The 16,002-nt window shown below is 35.0% G+C and overlaps 2 protein-coding genes across 2 annotated transcripts; both read right to left on the bottom strand.

Annotated features, from left to right (window-relative positions):
- Positions 1-4,870: 4,870 nt before the first annotated feature.
- Positions 4,871-8,961, bottom strand: LOC149212314 (uncharacterized). Its single transcript, XM_089391818.1, has 4 exons — positions 8,081-8,961; positions 6,826-7,948; positions 6,475-6,705; positions 4,871-6,333 (listed from the first exon to the last, which is right to left on the bottom strand). The coding sequence occupies exons 2-4, from the start codon at positions 7,240-7,242 to the stop codon at positions 4,918-4,920; spliced, it is 2,064 nt and encodes a 687-aa protein (XP_089247944.1). The 5' UTR covers positions 7,243-7,948; positions 8,081-8,961; the 3' UTR covers positions 4,871-4,917.
- LOC149212315 (disease resistance protein Roq1-like) lies at positions 7,375-8,637 on the bottom strand. The gene is made up of 2 exons (XM_089388629.1): positions 8,296-8,637; positions 7,375-8,007 (listed from the first exon to the last, which is right to left on the bottom strand). Exons 1-2 carry the CDS (start codon positions 8,635-8,637, stop codon positions 7,375-7,377), a joined length of 975 nt encoding a protein of 324 aa, XP_089244755.1.
- Positions 8,962-16,002: the final 7,041 nt, after the last annotated feature.

The following is a 16,002-nucleotide window of genomic DNA, read 5'->3' as shown; positions in this document are numbered from 1 at the left end:
TTGTTACTTCTAAGTTCAAAGAAAAAATGTGGTGTGAGAAAGATTTAGCGGCTAAAAGAAAATTAAGTTATTATAAGAAGGTCATCAACCCCACCCTAGAAGATCAAAAGTATCTCTCTATTTTAACTAGCTCAAAGAAGAAAATTAATATAGCAAAGATTAGAACGAATTCTTATGAGCTCCATAGTGAAACAGGTCGTTGGGCAGTTTCTAAAACGCCATGGATGGAAAGGATCTACCATATATGTGAGAATAGGAACATCGAGGATGAAAACCACTTCCTCTTAGAGTGCCCCACGTACAACCACATTAGATCTCTTTTTCACAATCTTTGTTACAATACTAACCTTCCTAGCCTTTTACAATGTTAAAATTATAGTGAGCTCAAGAGACTTCTTTCCAAGCTTTTTGAGCATAGGAATAAAATCTTAAATCAAAATAAATAATTTGTTTCTTTAGTTCCGGTAGACCAATGTTTGGTCTGAGTGGACGTTAACCATCATCATCATCAATAATAATCTAGCCCATGGTATTTGGCCCATAGTATTTTGCCCATAGGTTTCACCTAAATATATCGCATTTTTTGAGTGTTCGTAAATGGAAGGAGACTTATGGAGTAAATATAAAAAAATGTTTTATTTGTTTATCACACCTCTCGTTTATTTATATTTTTATTAATTTACCATACCTCTTTTACAAATATGGTATTTGGCCCATAGGATTCACTTAAATAAAACCTCTTTTTTGAGCCTTCATAAATAGAAAGAGGGTTATGGACTAAATATAAAAAGAGGTTTTATTTATTTACCATAAGTCTAGTTTATTTATATTTTTATTTATTTACCATTCCTTTTGAGTAAGTATAAAAAGAGGTTTTATTTATTTACCATACCTCCACTTTATTTATATTTTTATTTATTTACACCCTTGCATGTATGACTTATGGAGTAAATATAAAAAATGTTTTATTTATTTACCATACCTCTTTTATAAATATGGTATATAGCCCATAGGATTCACTTAAATAAAACCTATTCTTGAAAATTAGGGCAAATGGAAGGTTGTAACTCCTAATTTCAAGAGCTAAATTTACCTTTTTTACCCTATCCCTTAAAATAAGGTGGGCAATTTGAGGTGATTTGTGAAAATGTACTATGATACAAAATATTCACCCACTAAAAATTTAAAACCCCTTAATTTCACCAAATGGCGAACATTCGCCCCTAAAATTTTCCATGGTCCCATGCTTGCTTGGACTTTGTTGTTGCTGCAACCCTTGGGAAAATGCTTTCATGAATTGCTTGAAAAATGTAGAAGAGGGCTTTTGCATCCTTCTTCCAAATATCTTTCTACTTGAGACAAGGTAGGGCCTTCATTGTAATAGCCCAATAATCATAATTTTTCCCATTAAATTGAGGTATCTGAGGATTAGTCAAGTTTGTGCTTGATGTTTCTATGTCTGAGTGTAAAAAAAAAAAGACTTTCTACATGCTAGTAAATACCCTTCAAAGGAAAAAAAACAATATGCCTTAAAAAAAATTAACTGCTAGTAAAAACACTTGTTTTTACACTAATAGAGTTTAACCCGCTTTGATACCATGTTCGAAAAATTTCAGAGGTGCAGAGGAGAGGACTGTGGCTCAGAAATCAGTTGTCGGGTTGCCGCAAGTCAAAACTGCAGTTGCGGCAAGAACATTGCAACTACACAGAGGCTTAATTAAAATAAAAATTTAGGCACAACAAAACAGAGTAAAAGAAAATAAGGCTTGGAAAAACACAAGAAAAACGGCAAGAACATTGCAACTACACAGAGGCTTAATTAAAATAAAAATTTAGGCACAACAAAACAGAGTAAAAGAAAATAAGGCTTGGAAAAACACAAGAAAAACTTTAACTTATAATTCAAATGCATGAAATTACATTCATATGAGACTAATGCTCATTCACGAAGTAAAAACAAAGGTTTACAGCGATTTACACTTCACCAGGGGTTGTAGAGTAACACACAGTAAAACACAGTAACTGTTATTTTCACACAGTAACTGTTATTTTCACACGGCTGACCAAAATTTGCTCCACTATTTTCTCTTCACCTCTCAGATTTTCACCGTCGCTCTCACCTTGCAAAAAGACTTTTACATTCATATTTAACCAAACATACAACTTTGACTCATTAATTTATGTTAGAGCAAATATTTAAGACACGGGATGGGCGATTATACAAAATGAGGGATTTTATGAACTCTCAAAAGTTGCAGACTGCTTTCACCCATACATATTTACCAACCCTCATTAAGTGCTTTAAATTTTTAATGTGTTGCAGAATGGTCAACATTGTACTACTGCTAAATAACTATTTGCAGTGGTTAACTGGGTAAGCATGGTGTTTGTCAGTGTGTTTAAGGCGGTGGTTGGAATTAATATTTCCAACATTTCTGACATATATAGAGAAGGATTGGCAACATTTCATTCATGTCTTGCGAATAGAATGTTCTTGGCAATGTCGTGGTCTTGCTAAATCGAGCTTGTGAACCGATGCATAGCGAATTGGAAACCATTTTTTAGGTTTTTGCAATCTGTGCACCAAGCCTTTGCCTCAGTGGACACTCCAAAAGTCAATGTACTACTTAGCCAGCGCTTTGATTTTGCATTTGAGTTTGCTATCCCTTTGTAATATGTATTTTGGTTTAGTAGATTGTTATTCATATTTTCATAGGAGCAATTATCTCATTCTAGAGGTTAGAATTACAGTGAAATCCCTTAAAACTAGTATTTTTTCATTGATTTTATAGTAATATTGCAATGAAGTTACATATTGAATAGTTTAATTTTTTCAGTTTAATTTTTTGGGTTTCAATGTAACCATTACTCCACTAGAAACCACTAGAAAACAAACTCATTTGGAATTCCAAACCCACACTTTAACACCTGGAGAAGTAAAATCATGGTTGCCTGCTAGTAGTTTTCTAGACTCTATACAAACACTACTGTTGTAGATGAAGCATTGGGTGGATTGATACTCAAAGGTCAACTTTGATTTTATCTAACCCATGTAATAAGTGGCTTCATTTCTCATATATGATATCCTTAGGAGGAGTGGGGTCCCATTCTAAATCTGTGAGGATGGAACTCATCCTATAACTTGTATCTTGCTGCCGTTACACCTACTCGGAGTGGGACATAAGCAGCTATGATAAGCGGATTGAAAGATAACTAAAAAATCTTACAAGTCTTATATCATTGCTTTGACCCTTACTTATCTGTTGTTATTTAGAAGGATCATCCATTTCTTGTTCGGGGATTTTAGGAACTGCATAAAGTATTGCAGAAATTTGTATTATGCCTTTGAAGGTTCCATCATGATATGGATTTAGCCATGGCTGACACTTCAATTTTTTACCATATGTTTATTTTTTTAGTTTTTTAAGTTTTTGGCGTTCCTTTACATTTTTCAGTGTAATTATTAATTCTAGCTTTTATCAAAATCCCTAGATTTTATTAAAATAACTATATATATTATTTTTTATTTAAATTTAATTATCTACATTTATATTTTATTTTCAACTGAACATATATTTTTTTTCAGTATGAAAAAAGCTTGATTGTATTATAATAAAAAAAGTACCAATACATCAGAAAGATGGAAACCTGACTAATCAGATAGAAGATAAGTCAAACTGCTATGGTGCTGGATATAAAAATGGGTTCATTCATAACAGAAATGATATAGCATTTAGGATCTAAAAGAGAGAATAGTCAAAAGGAAACAAAACCATACCAACATAGTTGCATGTGTAGGTAAATTCCTTTTAAGAAGCATTCTTTGCTATGTATGAAGAAAGTGTGCAATTTGAAAATAGAATAAGTCAGTTCCAGGAAAAACATATCAGAGGCCAATATGTTAACAAGGAAGATTATGTACCTGGGAGAGAGAAATCCTAAATCTGGTAATTTGAAAAAAAAATGAAATAAATTAGTTAATTAGTTAATTAATTTTAATATTAATATTAGACATATTAATATTGAATTCTAATGTTTTTATACCACTGCTTAATTTAGATCCAAAAAATTGAATTCTAATACTTTTCAACCACTAAATTTATATCTAAATCCTCATTTTCGAGAGTTCCCTTTGGCTGCATTTACATGCATCGGAATGGGGCATTACAATTTCTGTTTTGGTGAGAACGGGTATAAGAGATTTTTGGGGCGACGATGAAGATAAAACCACCGATACGTGATACTTAATTCTGTTGTAAAAACATTATATTATATGTTTAAACATTAAATTGATTTCATTACACATCGTTCACAATACCAATAAGTTAAAGTGGTGGGCATTAAACATTTATGGAAAAGGTTCCTTTTGTAAATATAAATCACATATTACATTTTAAATTCATAGTATTTGAGTATGTTTATTAAAGGTGTAGTTTAATTAATAAAAAATGGTTTTTTTTGGTATTTTTATAATTTTTCAAAATTTGGTACAAAATTGTAAAAATCATAAATTTATTTAATTTGTAAAGATGAGTGTTTTAATTCATAATATTTGAGTGTGTTAATTTAATTTGCAAAAATGAGTGTTTTAATTCATAATATTTGAATGTGTTTATTAAAAGTATAGTTTAATTAATAAAAATATTTTTCTGTATTTTTATAATTTTTAAAAATTTGGTACAGAATTGTAAAAATCATATTTATTTAATTTATAAAAATGAGTATTTCACGTTTTTGAAAATATTAAATTCTTTATATATTTTAAATCTTAATAAATTATAATTTCAAAATTTTAAAAAATTATACAATTAAATTATTTAATTTAAAATTTAAAAATATATTAAATCTATTTATACATTTAAAAATATATTTACAAGTAGTATATAATTTCTCATATTCCCTTGGACACATATAATTTCACATATACACTTTACAATTTGCGACATTCACTTTGCAATTTGGGACATCGACAGCACGAACAGTCTTCAAAGACGGGGATTGCTCAATACCGGGCAGCTCTTCTAACTCGGAGCAGTAGCTAACTGTCAGGGTTTGAAGCTTTGTCAGCTGCCCCAACCCGTGTATGCGCTTCAGCTTACTACATCCAGTTGTATCCAACTTCTCTAAAGATAGCAATGTTTGCATATTTGGCAGCTCCTCCAGCATTGTACAATATGAAATGTCTAAACTTTGAAGTGTGGTTGGCAATGCTCCAACCTCCACCAGACGGTCACAAGATTCTATTTGGAGATGTTGAAGGTTGGGGAAAACAGCGTTAATAAAATAGGATGCCTCAGAGGCGTCCATTTTGCTCGACACTCCTCGGCCTCTCGAATCGGTTACTGTCTCAACCTCCTCTACAACATTTTGGAATGTTACTTCCCTTGATGGGCATTCTTTGAACTCTAACTTTTCAACATTCTCGATCCCTTCGATTTTCAACCTTTTCAACTGAGTCAACATTCTAACGGAATCAGGGAAACATTTCAAGGGGCAACCCTCGAATGTCAATTCCTCCAAGCTCCTTAGATGACCAAACGAGGGTGGCAGCATTTCCAAGCAAGAGCTTTCTAAAAACAGAATTTTCAAATTACATAGGTTTCCGATATCACGTGGCAATTCTTTGAAGTCAAATTGCAAATGCATTTCTTGCAAGAACCGCTGATATGTAAGTTGGGGAGGCAATTTTCTAATATTCTCAGTACAACCTGAAAGATGGAAGTTTTCAAGTGTGGTGATCTTTCCCAGGGTTTCGCTGGAGATGGTCAACCGATAACATCCAGACAAATCTAGAAATTTAAGTTCTATTAAATTTCCGAACGAATTTGGGAGCACCAGCAAGTTTCGGCACCGAGACAAGTGAATATGCTGGAGCTTGGTTAAATTCCCAAAGGAAGTAGGGAGCATCTCCAATTTTGTGCAAAATGTCAACTTAATATGCTGGAGCTTGGTTAAATTCCCAAAGGAATCTGGGAGCTTCCGCAATTCATAGCAGTCACTGATCTCTAAACGCTGGAGATTGGTTAAATCCCCAAAGGAATCTGGGAGCATTTCCATACGGCTGCAGAAGTGTAACTCAAAATGTTGGAGGCGGGTCAATTTCCCAAAAGAATCTGGCAACGACCGCAAATATGCACAGTGACCGAGTTGCAAGTGTTTCAAGGACAGTAGCTGACAGAACTCGTCTGGCAATGTTTTCAATGGCAGTTCTGAAGACATATCGTCACTACCACCGAGGACAATCATCTCGAGGTGCTTCAACTGCCCTATGGAATCTGGAATCTTGGACAATCTAGAAGCAGTGATATACAACTCTCTCAGCTCCAGAGGTGCCTGCAATGTTCCCTATGTCAACTTAAAACAACAACAAAGCAATTTTTGCAATAGTGGAAAATCAAAACGACCTTTTCTCAATAAATTATATGCAAAATTCTTAAATTCGCCCTTTTATCAATAAATTAAATGACTACCTACCTCAGATTCATGTTCCCACGGTATTTCCAAATCGTCCCCCTTTATATGCAAAATTCTTAAATTCTCCATAGAAAATTCTGAAGCGGAGTACGGATAGTTATACCAGCGAAGCATTACTGGTTGCGGTGGCTGCTCAACATTGAATACGCTTTCCAAATAAGAAACCCTTGCACGCCCGTGCAACTCAGTGACTAGACGATTACGTTCCGAAGAATTTTTTATTCCTTGCACCTAAATAGTTATCAGGAAACCGTTAGAATCAATATTGACATCCTTGCAAAGTTAAGGAATTCAAAATTTGACAGATCACAGCTCTATTTTGAAAGTCGGTATAAAACTTCAAATACTTACAGGTGACGGGTCCGAACGGTTTCCAGTTACGCGCCAAATACGACGCAAATATTCTTTGTCCGCCAAAGATCTGCCCAGGGCTCTCAAGTGGTCGTGCATTCTTATACATTCCACCTCAACCACTCCAAGATGGTCCCAAATGTTCTCCACCTTTAACTCCACGAGGCACTTGTTTTGTAGATTCTGAAGGCCCAGCCATCCTTCCCACCCGGATCCGTCCCATATCCTGATGGCTCTATCCTTCCTTTCTCCTATGAAGAAACAGGCAATGTCTATGAATATCTGTTTCTCCTCTTCGTTGAGACTGTTGTAGCTAATTTTCAGTGTTTTTTGTATATCCTCTGGAAGTATTTTGGAAATTATGCGCAATTGCGCTTTCCAATACTTAAGATCTTTCTGATAAAGAAGCGACCCCATGACTTTGAGAGATAATGGTAACCCCTTGCAGGCATCCAAAAACTCATTAACCACTTGTTCGAACGCTGCAACAGGATGAGGTTGTCGGAATGCGTAGGAGCAGAAGAGCTCTCTGGAGTATTTTGGATTGAGTCATTCTAACTTGTAAATAAATAAATCTCTAGTTCCCCAACTTGTAAGTATATCCTTATTACGAGACGTAACTAGAATTAAGCTATTAGAACCAAGGACATCCTTAGCTGGTGAAATTAATGCTTCCAGCTGATCAATATGATCGACATCATCAACAACCATAAGAGCGTTAGAAGCCGAGAGGTGCGTTTTCAGAAGAGAGATACCTTCATCAGTGTTGTTTATTTGCAGATCCAGCTCATTCAAGTCCTTAATAAGTTGTCTCTGCAAGGTATCTAAGGATCCTCGACGGTGCTTTTCTCTGACATCAGATAAAAAGCTGGAACGACGGTACTTTGTTCTCGCACTGTTAAAGAATTCTTTTGCGAGAGTCGTCTTTCCAACCCCGCCCAGTCCAACAATTCCTACGACCCTAGCCTCAGCACTTTCATGCTTCTGCCATAACACTTTTTCCTCAAAATCTGCAACTTTGTCCGCTAATCCAGTGGGAAATTTGGCGACATGCAGGGGTATTTTTGTTGGAACTACTTTCAGCACTTCTTCGACGACATCCGCCAACAGCTTCCCCTCGTCGCTGAATAATGTCGAGAATAAACTTACTAGTAAGAAAAAGGTAGATGAATTCTGACATACCTATGAATCAGACAAATGAGAAAGAAAGAAAGAAAAAAATGACAAGCGAACAGGGAGAGAGTTGAGAGCTCACCCATTATAAGGTGCCTCGTCCAGCTCGAAACCGCTGATCCCTGCAACATCATGGAGAGCCTGCTTCCACTTTCCAATGATGTCGGAATCGTGTCGTGGTAGAGAATCGGATGTTGTTTTCTTTTGGAGCGAGCTTAGGGATTGAGCATACACTCCTTTTTCTCCCTCCGCCCACCGAAGTGCTTAAGGTTTGACATGGAAGAATATGGGAAGAACGGTTGAGCCCTTCTTCTGCCTCATCTCCAGCATGAGCAGCAGCTCGTTGAGACACCAGGGTGATTCGCAATAACCGGGCGAGAAAATAGCTAAATGCACGGAGGCAGCTTTAATAGCACCGTATATCTCATTAATTAACTCTTCTCCCTTCCTGATTTCTTCCCTGTCCAGGAAGACTCGCAATCGATGATCCCTGAGACGATTGTAAAGATGGCTGACAAACGTGTTCTTAACGTCAGGGCCTCTGTGATTGAGGAACACATCGAACTGGTAGCAGTTATTGCCGTCCGCTGTGGAAGTGGAGGCGGAGGCCAACGCACTTGATGTGGAGGAAGATGCCATGGGATGCAGAATAATAGAGAAGTAATACAAAAGATTGGGAATGCGCAATCAATCACCTGAATATAATATTTTCGTGTAGTTCAGCTCACAAATGCAAAGGGTGTACCAGTTGCTTCCAAGCTATTACCAGGCCTTTGGCACGCTGTGTGTCTCAATCTCTCAGTGCTTGCCAAACCAGTAAACAAAACCAAACTGCAATGTGAAGTAAGATTCATTCACAGTTGCTTTAATACCGAACTATACTGCCCTTCTCTATGTTAAGTAATTGTCAGATAAATTGAAATAAAAACATGGCAGAGTTTAAGTGGGTAAGGAAGTGGAAGCCAGAAATGTGTGGCAGTTTCTTCGTCGGTACCTTGCATTTCCTGATTGGTTTAACTACCGACACGGCCCCACTTCACGCGTTTTTATGTCTTTCGTCGAAAAGACGATCCCCTTTCGCATGATTCTTTTCTTTTGATTTTCGTTGGAGGAAACTTCCTTTCCTTTCCTTTTTCTTTTAATTTGATTTCAAAGAGGACCGCGTGCCGAATACTACATGCCACCTAATTTCCTTTTGGAAATAGGCGTTGCCGAGTTTAAGTGGGTAAGGAAGTGGAAGTCCTAGTAACAGGGGCCCACATCACGCGTTTTGTCTCTTTCATCCTTACTACTGAATGCTTTAACCATCGACACGGTCCCACATTACGCGTGTTGTCTACTTCACCCGAAAGTCACTTTAGAAAAGATGATTCATTTTCCTTTGATTTCCCTTCCAAGAAAAGACTTTGCTTTGATTTTCCTTCACAGAAAAGACTTTACTTTTTCTTTTGATTGGATTAATAGAGCACCACTTGCCACCGACTCACATGCCACCCAACTTCGTATTTTCCTTCACAGAAAAGACACTACTTTTTCCTTTGATTTGATTAATAGAGCACCACTTGCCACCGACTCTCACATGCTACACAACTTCGTATTTTCCTTCGCAGAAAAGACACTACTTTTTCTTTTGATTTGATTAACAGAGGACCACTTGCCACCGACTCACATGCTACCCAACTTGGTATTTTCCTTCACAGAAAAGACTTTACTTTTTCTTTTGATTTGATCAACAGAGGACCACTTGCCACCGACACTCACAGCTACCCAGCTTCAAGTTACGGCTTTTTATTTTCGCAAGAGACGATTTATTTTCTTGGATGATATCATTGATCGCGCAAAACATCTCGAATAACATAAAATAATCGAGTGACTGAAGTTTAGGGAACTATTTTATTTGGTTTCAAAAGTTGTTCATAACATCCCAAGTAAATATTTAGAAGATAATTAAGCACTATTCATTTAGAAGTAGTGACGTTAGATAAGTAGTGAAGTTAGATTATGATTAATCATGATCCCAAGTAAATATTTAGAAGATAATTAAGCACTATTCATTTAGAAGTAGTGACGTTAGATAAGTAGTGAAGTTAGATTATGATTATAAATTAATCATGATTATAAATTAAATGAATTTATATTAAATTTAATGATTAATATTATAAAATATATGAATAACATTATATTTTAGGAATATGAACTTTTAGATTAATAAACCTAAGTGATTGATATTATAAATTCAATGAAATAATAAACTTAAGAGATTAATATTAAAAACTCAAGGGAACAATATTAAACCCAAGGGATAAATATTATAAACCCAAGGTATATAAACCCTAAGATGAATATTATAAACCCAATGGATTATAAACTCAAGGAATAATATTAAACCCAAGGCATAAATATTATAAACCCAAGGTATATAAACCCTAAGATAAATATTATAAACCCTAAAATAAACATCGTTGACCATGGTTGACCACAATTGATTTTCATATTGACACAATCTTTGTCACAATGTGACATTGGATTATGGTTGACTATGATTGATTTTCATATTGAGACAACATTTGGCACAATGCGAGGTTGGACAATGGTTGGCCATGGTTAACCATGGTTGATTTTCATATTGAGACAATATTTTTCACAATGTGTCAATGGTTATTGACCATGATTGATCATGGTTGACTATGGTTGATATACATATTGAGGCAATCGTTGACATAATGCGACATTGGAACATGGTTGACCACGGTTGATTTTCATATTGAGATAATCCTTGTCACAATGCATCATTGCTTGATTTTCCTATTGAGAAAATCTTTGTCACAATGTGACGTTGGACCATGGTTGACCATGATTATAAACTCAACGTATTTATATTAAACCCAAGGATTAATATTATAAACTCTATGAATAATATTTTACTCTAGGAATATGAACCCTTAGATTAATAAATCCGAGAAAATAATAAAGCCAAGGGATTAATACTATAAACCCAAGGTATAAAAACCCTAAGATAAATATTGTAACCCTAAAATAAACATAGTTGGTCATGGTTTACCATGGTTTACCATCATTGATTTTCATACTCACACAATCTTTGTCACAATGCAACATTGGACCATGGTTGACCATGGTTGATTTTCATATTGAGATCATATTTGGCACAATGTGACATTGTACCATCATTGACCATGGTTAACTATGATTTTGTCACATTGTACCACTGTTAACCATGGTTAAACATGATTTTAAACACAAGGGATTTACATTAAACCCTAGGATTAATATTATAAACCCTACGAATACTATTATACCCTAAGAATATGAACCCTTGGATTATTAAATCCAAGGAAATAATAAACCCAGGGGATTAATTTTAATACCCCAAAGGAATAATATTAAACCCAATGGATTAATATTATAACTGCAAGGTATATAAACCCTAATATAAATATTATAAACGCTAAAATAAACATGGTTGATCGTGGTTGACAATGGTTCATTTTCACGATGAGACGATCTTTGTAAGAAAGCAATGTTGGACCATTGTTGATCATGGTTGAGCATGATTGATTTTCATATCAAGATAATATTTGTCAGATTGCACCATTGGACCATGGTTGATTTTCATATTGAGAAAATCTTTGTCACAATGTGATGTTGAACCATGGTTGACCATGATTATAAACCCAAGGGATCTATATTAAACCCAACGATTTATATTATAAACCCTATGAATAATATCACACCTTAGGAAAATGAACCTTTAGATTAATAAACCAAAAGGATTAATACTAAAAACCCAAGGGATTATAAGCCCAAGGGAGTAATATTATAAACCTTAGATATATAAAATCTAAGATAAACACTATAAACCCTAAAATAAACATGGTTGACCATGTTTTATCATGGTTGTTTTTCATATTGAGACAATATTTGTCACAATGTGACATTTGATCATGGTTGATTTTCGTATTGAGACAGTCTTTGACACAATGTGACATTGGACCATGGTTGACCATGGTTGACACTGATTGACCATGGTTGATTTTCATATTGAGACAATCTTTGTCACAATGTGACGTTGGACCATGGCTGACCATGGTTTACCATGATTATAACCCAAGGGATTTATATTAAACCCTAGGATTAATATTATAAACCCTATGGATAATATTATACCCTAAGAATATGAACTCTTAGATAAGGTTCATTTTCATATAATATGGTTCATTTTCATATTGGGACAATCTTTGTCACAATGTGGTATTAGGCCATGGTTGAGCATGATTATAAACACAAGGACTAATATTATAAACCGTATGAATAGTATTACACCTAGGAATATGGACCCTTAAATTAATATACCTAAGGAATTAATATTATAAACCCTTTGATTAAAAACTCAAGGGATTAATATTATAATCCCTAGGTATATAAACCCTAAGATAAATATTATAAACCCTAAAATAAACATGGTTGGCCATGGTTTACCATGGTTGATTTTCATATTGAGACAATATTTGTCACAATGTGACATTAGACCATGGTTGATTTTCATATTGAGACAATCTTTGTCACAATGTCACATTGAACCATGATTGACCATGATTATAAACCCAATGGATTTATATTAAACCGTAGGATTAGTATTTTGAACCCTATGAGTGATATTAGACCCTAGGAAAATGAACCCTTAGATTAATAAACCCAAGGAATTGATATTACACTACAACATTGAGCTAGAACCTTTTAAAGAATTATGATTAGCGATGTTAAGGGACTGAACCAGTAGCCTGTAGAGAGTGTCGAGTCCTATCCACACTTCACTACACTAGAAGTCATCTACTAATTGGTCCTTGTCAATCATCATCATGATTTTGTCCTACCAACTTTAGTCTATTTAGATTAGCATCGAAGTCTATTCTAGATTTCTTCTTTATGAAAGTCATAGTATCTAGTGCCATTTTTTAATAATTGTACATGATACTCTTATATTTATTTGATGGCCACTTCTATCTTTTCTCTTCATTCTCCAATATGGACATGTTTTCCCATTGTTGCTTTAAAACTTGTCATGCTGCTCTTAGGGAAAGCGTTGTTGGACAGTTCTGTAGAAAATTTCTCAAACCACACAATTACTCATAAAACAAATTCCCTACTAATATTACTAGAAAAACATATATTTTCATTACATTATATAAAACTAGCAATTGCACCAAGAGGTGCAAAGGAACGTCGATAAGAAGAGTGGGAAAATGAGTAACCAAATAATTTTTCATTTATTCACTTTTCATTCTTCATTTTCTCTTGAAAAATGACATAAAATAGGAAAAACTAAAAAAAAAAACTCATTTCCAATGTTGAATCCAATTAACAATATTAATTGGATAACCAATTCCCAGTTACCATTTCTTGTAGTTCGTCAAAAAGTTGGATCCCATTGAGCTGCAATACATAAAACATCTGATGTGCTCTGTAAATCATGGCTATATCTTCTCAGTATATCAGCATTCAGTCTTATATGATTAAAACTCATAGCTTCAAGTTTGTCACGATGTAATTGCTCCATTACCCTAATCTCTATTAAGTATTTACCACTATATGAATTTGTGTCAGGCATAAAAGTAGTATTTGTGTTTACTCCCTACAGCTGGATAGGAACATTGGAACATAGAAATCATGCACAATTACATCAGATGCTTTTTTCTAGATTGTTCAATCACATAAGTGGTGTTGTTAAAGTTATTGTACTTATAACTGGGCTCAATTGTTCAGCCGGTGAGGATTTAGAGAATTTGACAACCTCTCAACTTAAAATTTGCCAACCAATGTATTTGTGAGCACAACATGAAAATAATCAAAAGAGATCGAATGGAATTACAAGAAGATGGAACAGAATTATCATTGAAGAAAATCTAAAAGTGGCATTGGTGAAGTCGTTATACTTATAAATGGGCTCAAGCGGTTCAGTTGCTCAGGATTTATTGAGATTTTGAGAATTTTTCCTTTCGAATTTTCAAACCCATATATCTATGCACACAACATAAAAATAAGAAGAAGAAATTGATTGGAATTATAAAAAGAAATTATTATTGAAGCAATGAAACACATATTGATTTGTTAAAACTAGGAACAAATTAGAAGAAACCCACAAAACTGATACAGGGGAGCTTAATTTAATTTCCTTATGTTCCTAAAATCATTACAGTGGCTTGATGATTACTAGCAGAATATTTATTGAAGGTTGATCCATCAATCACCCTAAGAGAATCAATCCCTTGAACTTGGTATTTATCATTAACTACATTGTTCACTTGGAAACCACCGTGATAGTTCCATGAGGTAGATAAATTCATTCGGCATAATGCTTCCATTGCCTTGTGATTGCTTGTATTTACAGAGGACAGACCACCATTAAAATAATTTGGGAATTGTTTCCTGAACCCTTTTTATGGTTCTCAGTCCTTTCACACAATTTTCTATATCCTGTGGATGGGAAGAATAATTGAATTTGACATAAGGATCTTCATGAAAATCCTGAGACCTAAGACACAGCTCCCCCTTGGATAGAGGCCCAACAACGAACTCAAAAATGGTTACAACATTGATATAACTACCAAAGGATTGATTAAATGTATATGTGTGTGGCTCTTCTTCATCTTGGTTGTATTTATGAGGATCATAATTGCATGATGACTCCACAAAAACCTCTCAAGAGCCTATTGTCTATAGGGATTGAACCCTCAACCTTGTCATCACAACCGATGTTTCCGCCCCATGACTCAGATGTCGACTACGCCTCGACTCAATTTTCTATCAAGTCTCTCGATCTCGATCTGGATGATTTGTCGCGCTAGCCACTTTTTGGATTTTATCTGCAAGACCTTTAGGTTAATGCGGTAGTGTAACAGATGAATTGACAGGTTCGACAGTCACGATAACACGTGACTTTTTTATTGGAAAAAGGAGAAAATGTGTCAAATTTTGATTGGTTTGAGGAAGACAAAAATTAAGCTCTCTGATTCGCCAAAGGGAATAGTGTTTGCACACTGAAATCCATAGAGAAAATGCCTTTCGGCATAACAAGTTTGTGTGGAAGATGTAATACCTACCCATAAAAATCGACAATAAATAGTTCCAATTGTTACTTCTGTAAAAAGTTTAATTTATAACCAAATATCATTAATGCTATAAAGTAAACTAAAACTAAGGGTTACAACTAGACATAGTATGAGCTAGAGCTACAATAATATAATATTTCATTAGAAGTACCCATAATTGAATTGCCACAACCATACGGAGCTATAAACTTGTTGACGATGTTGGAACCTCCAACATGTCATGGGATCTCCCCCGTAAGAAGTCCCAACTAGACCTTAGGCCATTTGAAGTTGGAGTCCCAACAGTGGGTAGTAAAGTAGTGCCTTGACCGCAGTAGCATGCAGAGGTAAGTAAGATGACTTTGGTTGGAAGTAAGTGCGTGACCTTGCAGCGAGTCAAGTGAGATGCATGGGAGTTTTGACACATGAGGGGGAAAAGGAAGTGTGTCCTTTAGAAGCCTATAATAGTACGTAGCCTGAAAGGAACACACAAGCGAAATGACATCATGGGCTGGAAGCAAAGTAGTCCATAATCCAAAGTGACAGGTTAATCCAACAACACGTCTTCAACAAGATTCATACAATTGCATACAAAATAGTTCATACACAAATGCATAAGTTAAACAACATACATTACTAAAGCAACCAGAATAGTCCAACTATAATAACAACATATGCATGAAAATGTGATGGCTTTGTTATATTATTAAGTGAAACTTCCATCCATACATACACCATTGATGGCCCCTAGCCCTAATAGTGGAACATTACAGTTAACACCACCTACTTCTCCAAAGATATGTACTCGCTCTACATTGTGGAGAAGCCAAGGCTCATCACTATACTCTCCAAGCGTTCTCTAAGCAATGCCTAGCCAAAATATTGGCTCCCAAAATCT

Source organism: Pinus tabuliformis, chromosome 1_1 (assembly GCF_031772625.1).
Source record: "Pinus tabuliformis cultivar Carrire ecotype Pingquan chromosome 1_1, CPIR1, whole genome shotgun sequence".
Classification (NCBI taxonomy): Eukaryota; Viridiplantae; Streptophyta; class Pinopsida; order Pinales; family Pinaceae; genus Pinus; species Pinus tabuliformis.
This window is presented reverse-complemented; position numbering and strand designations above follow the sequence as displayed.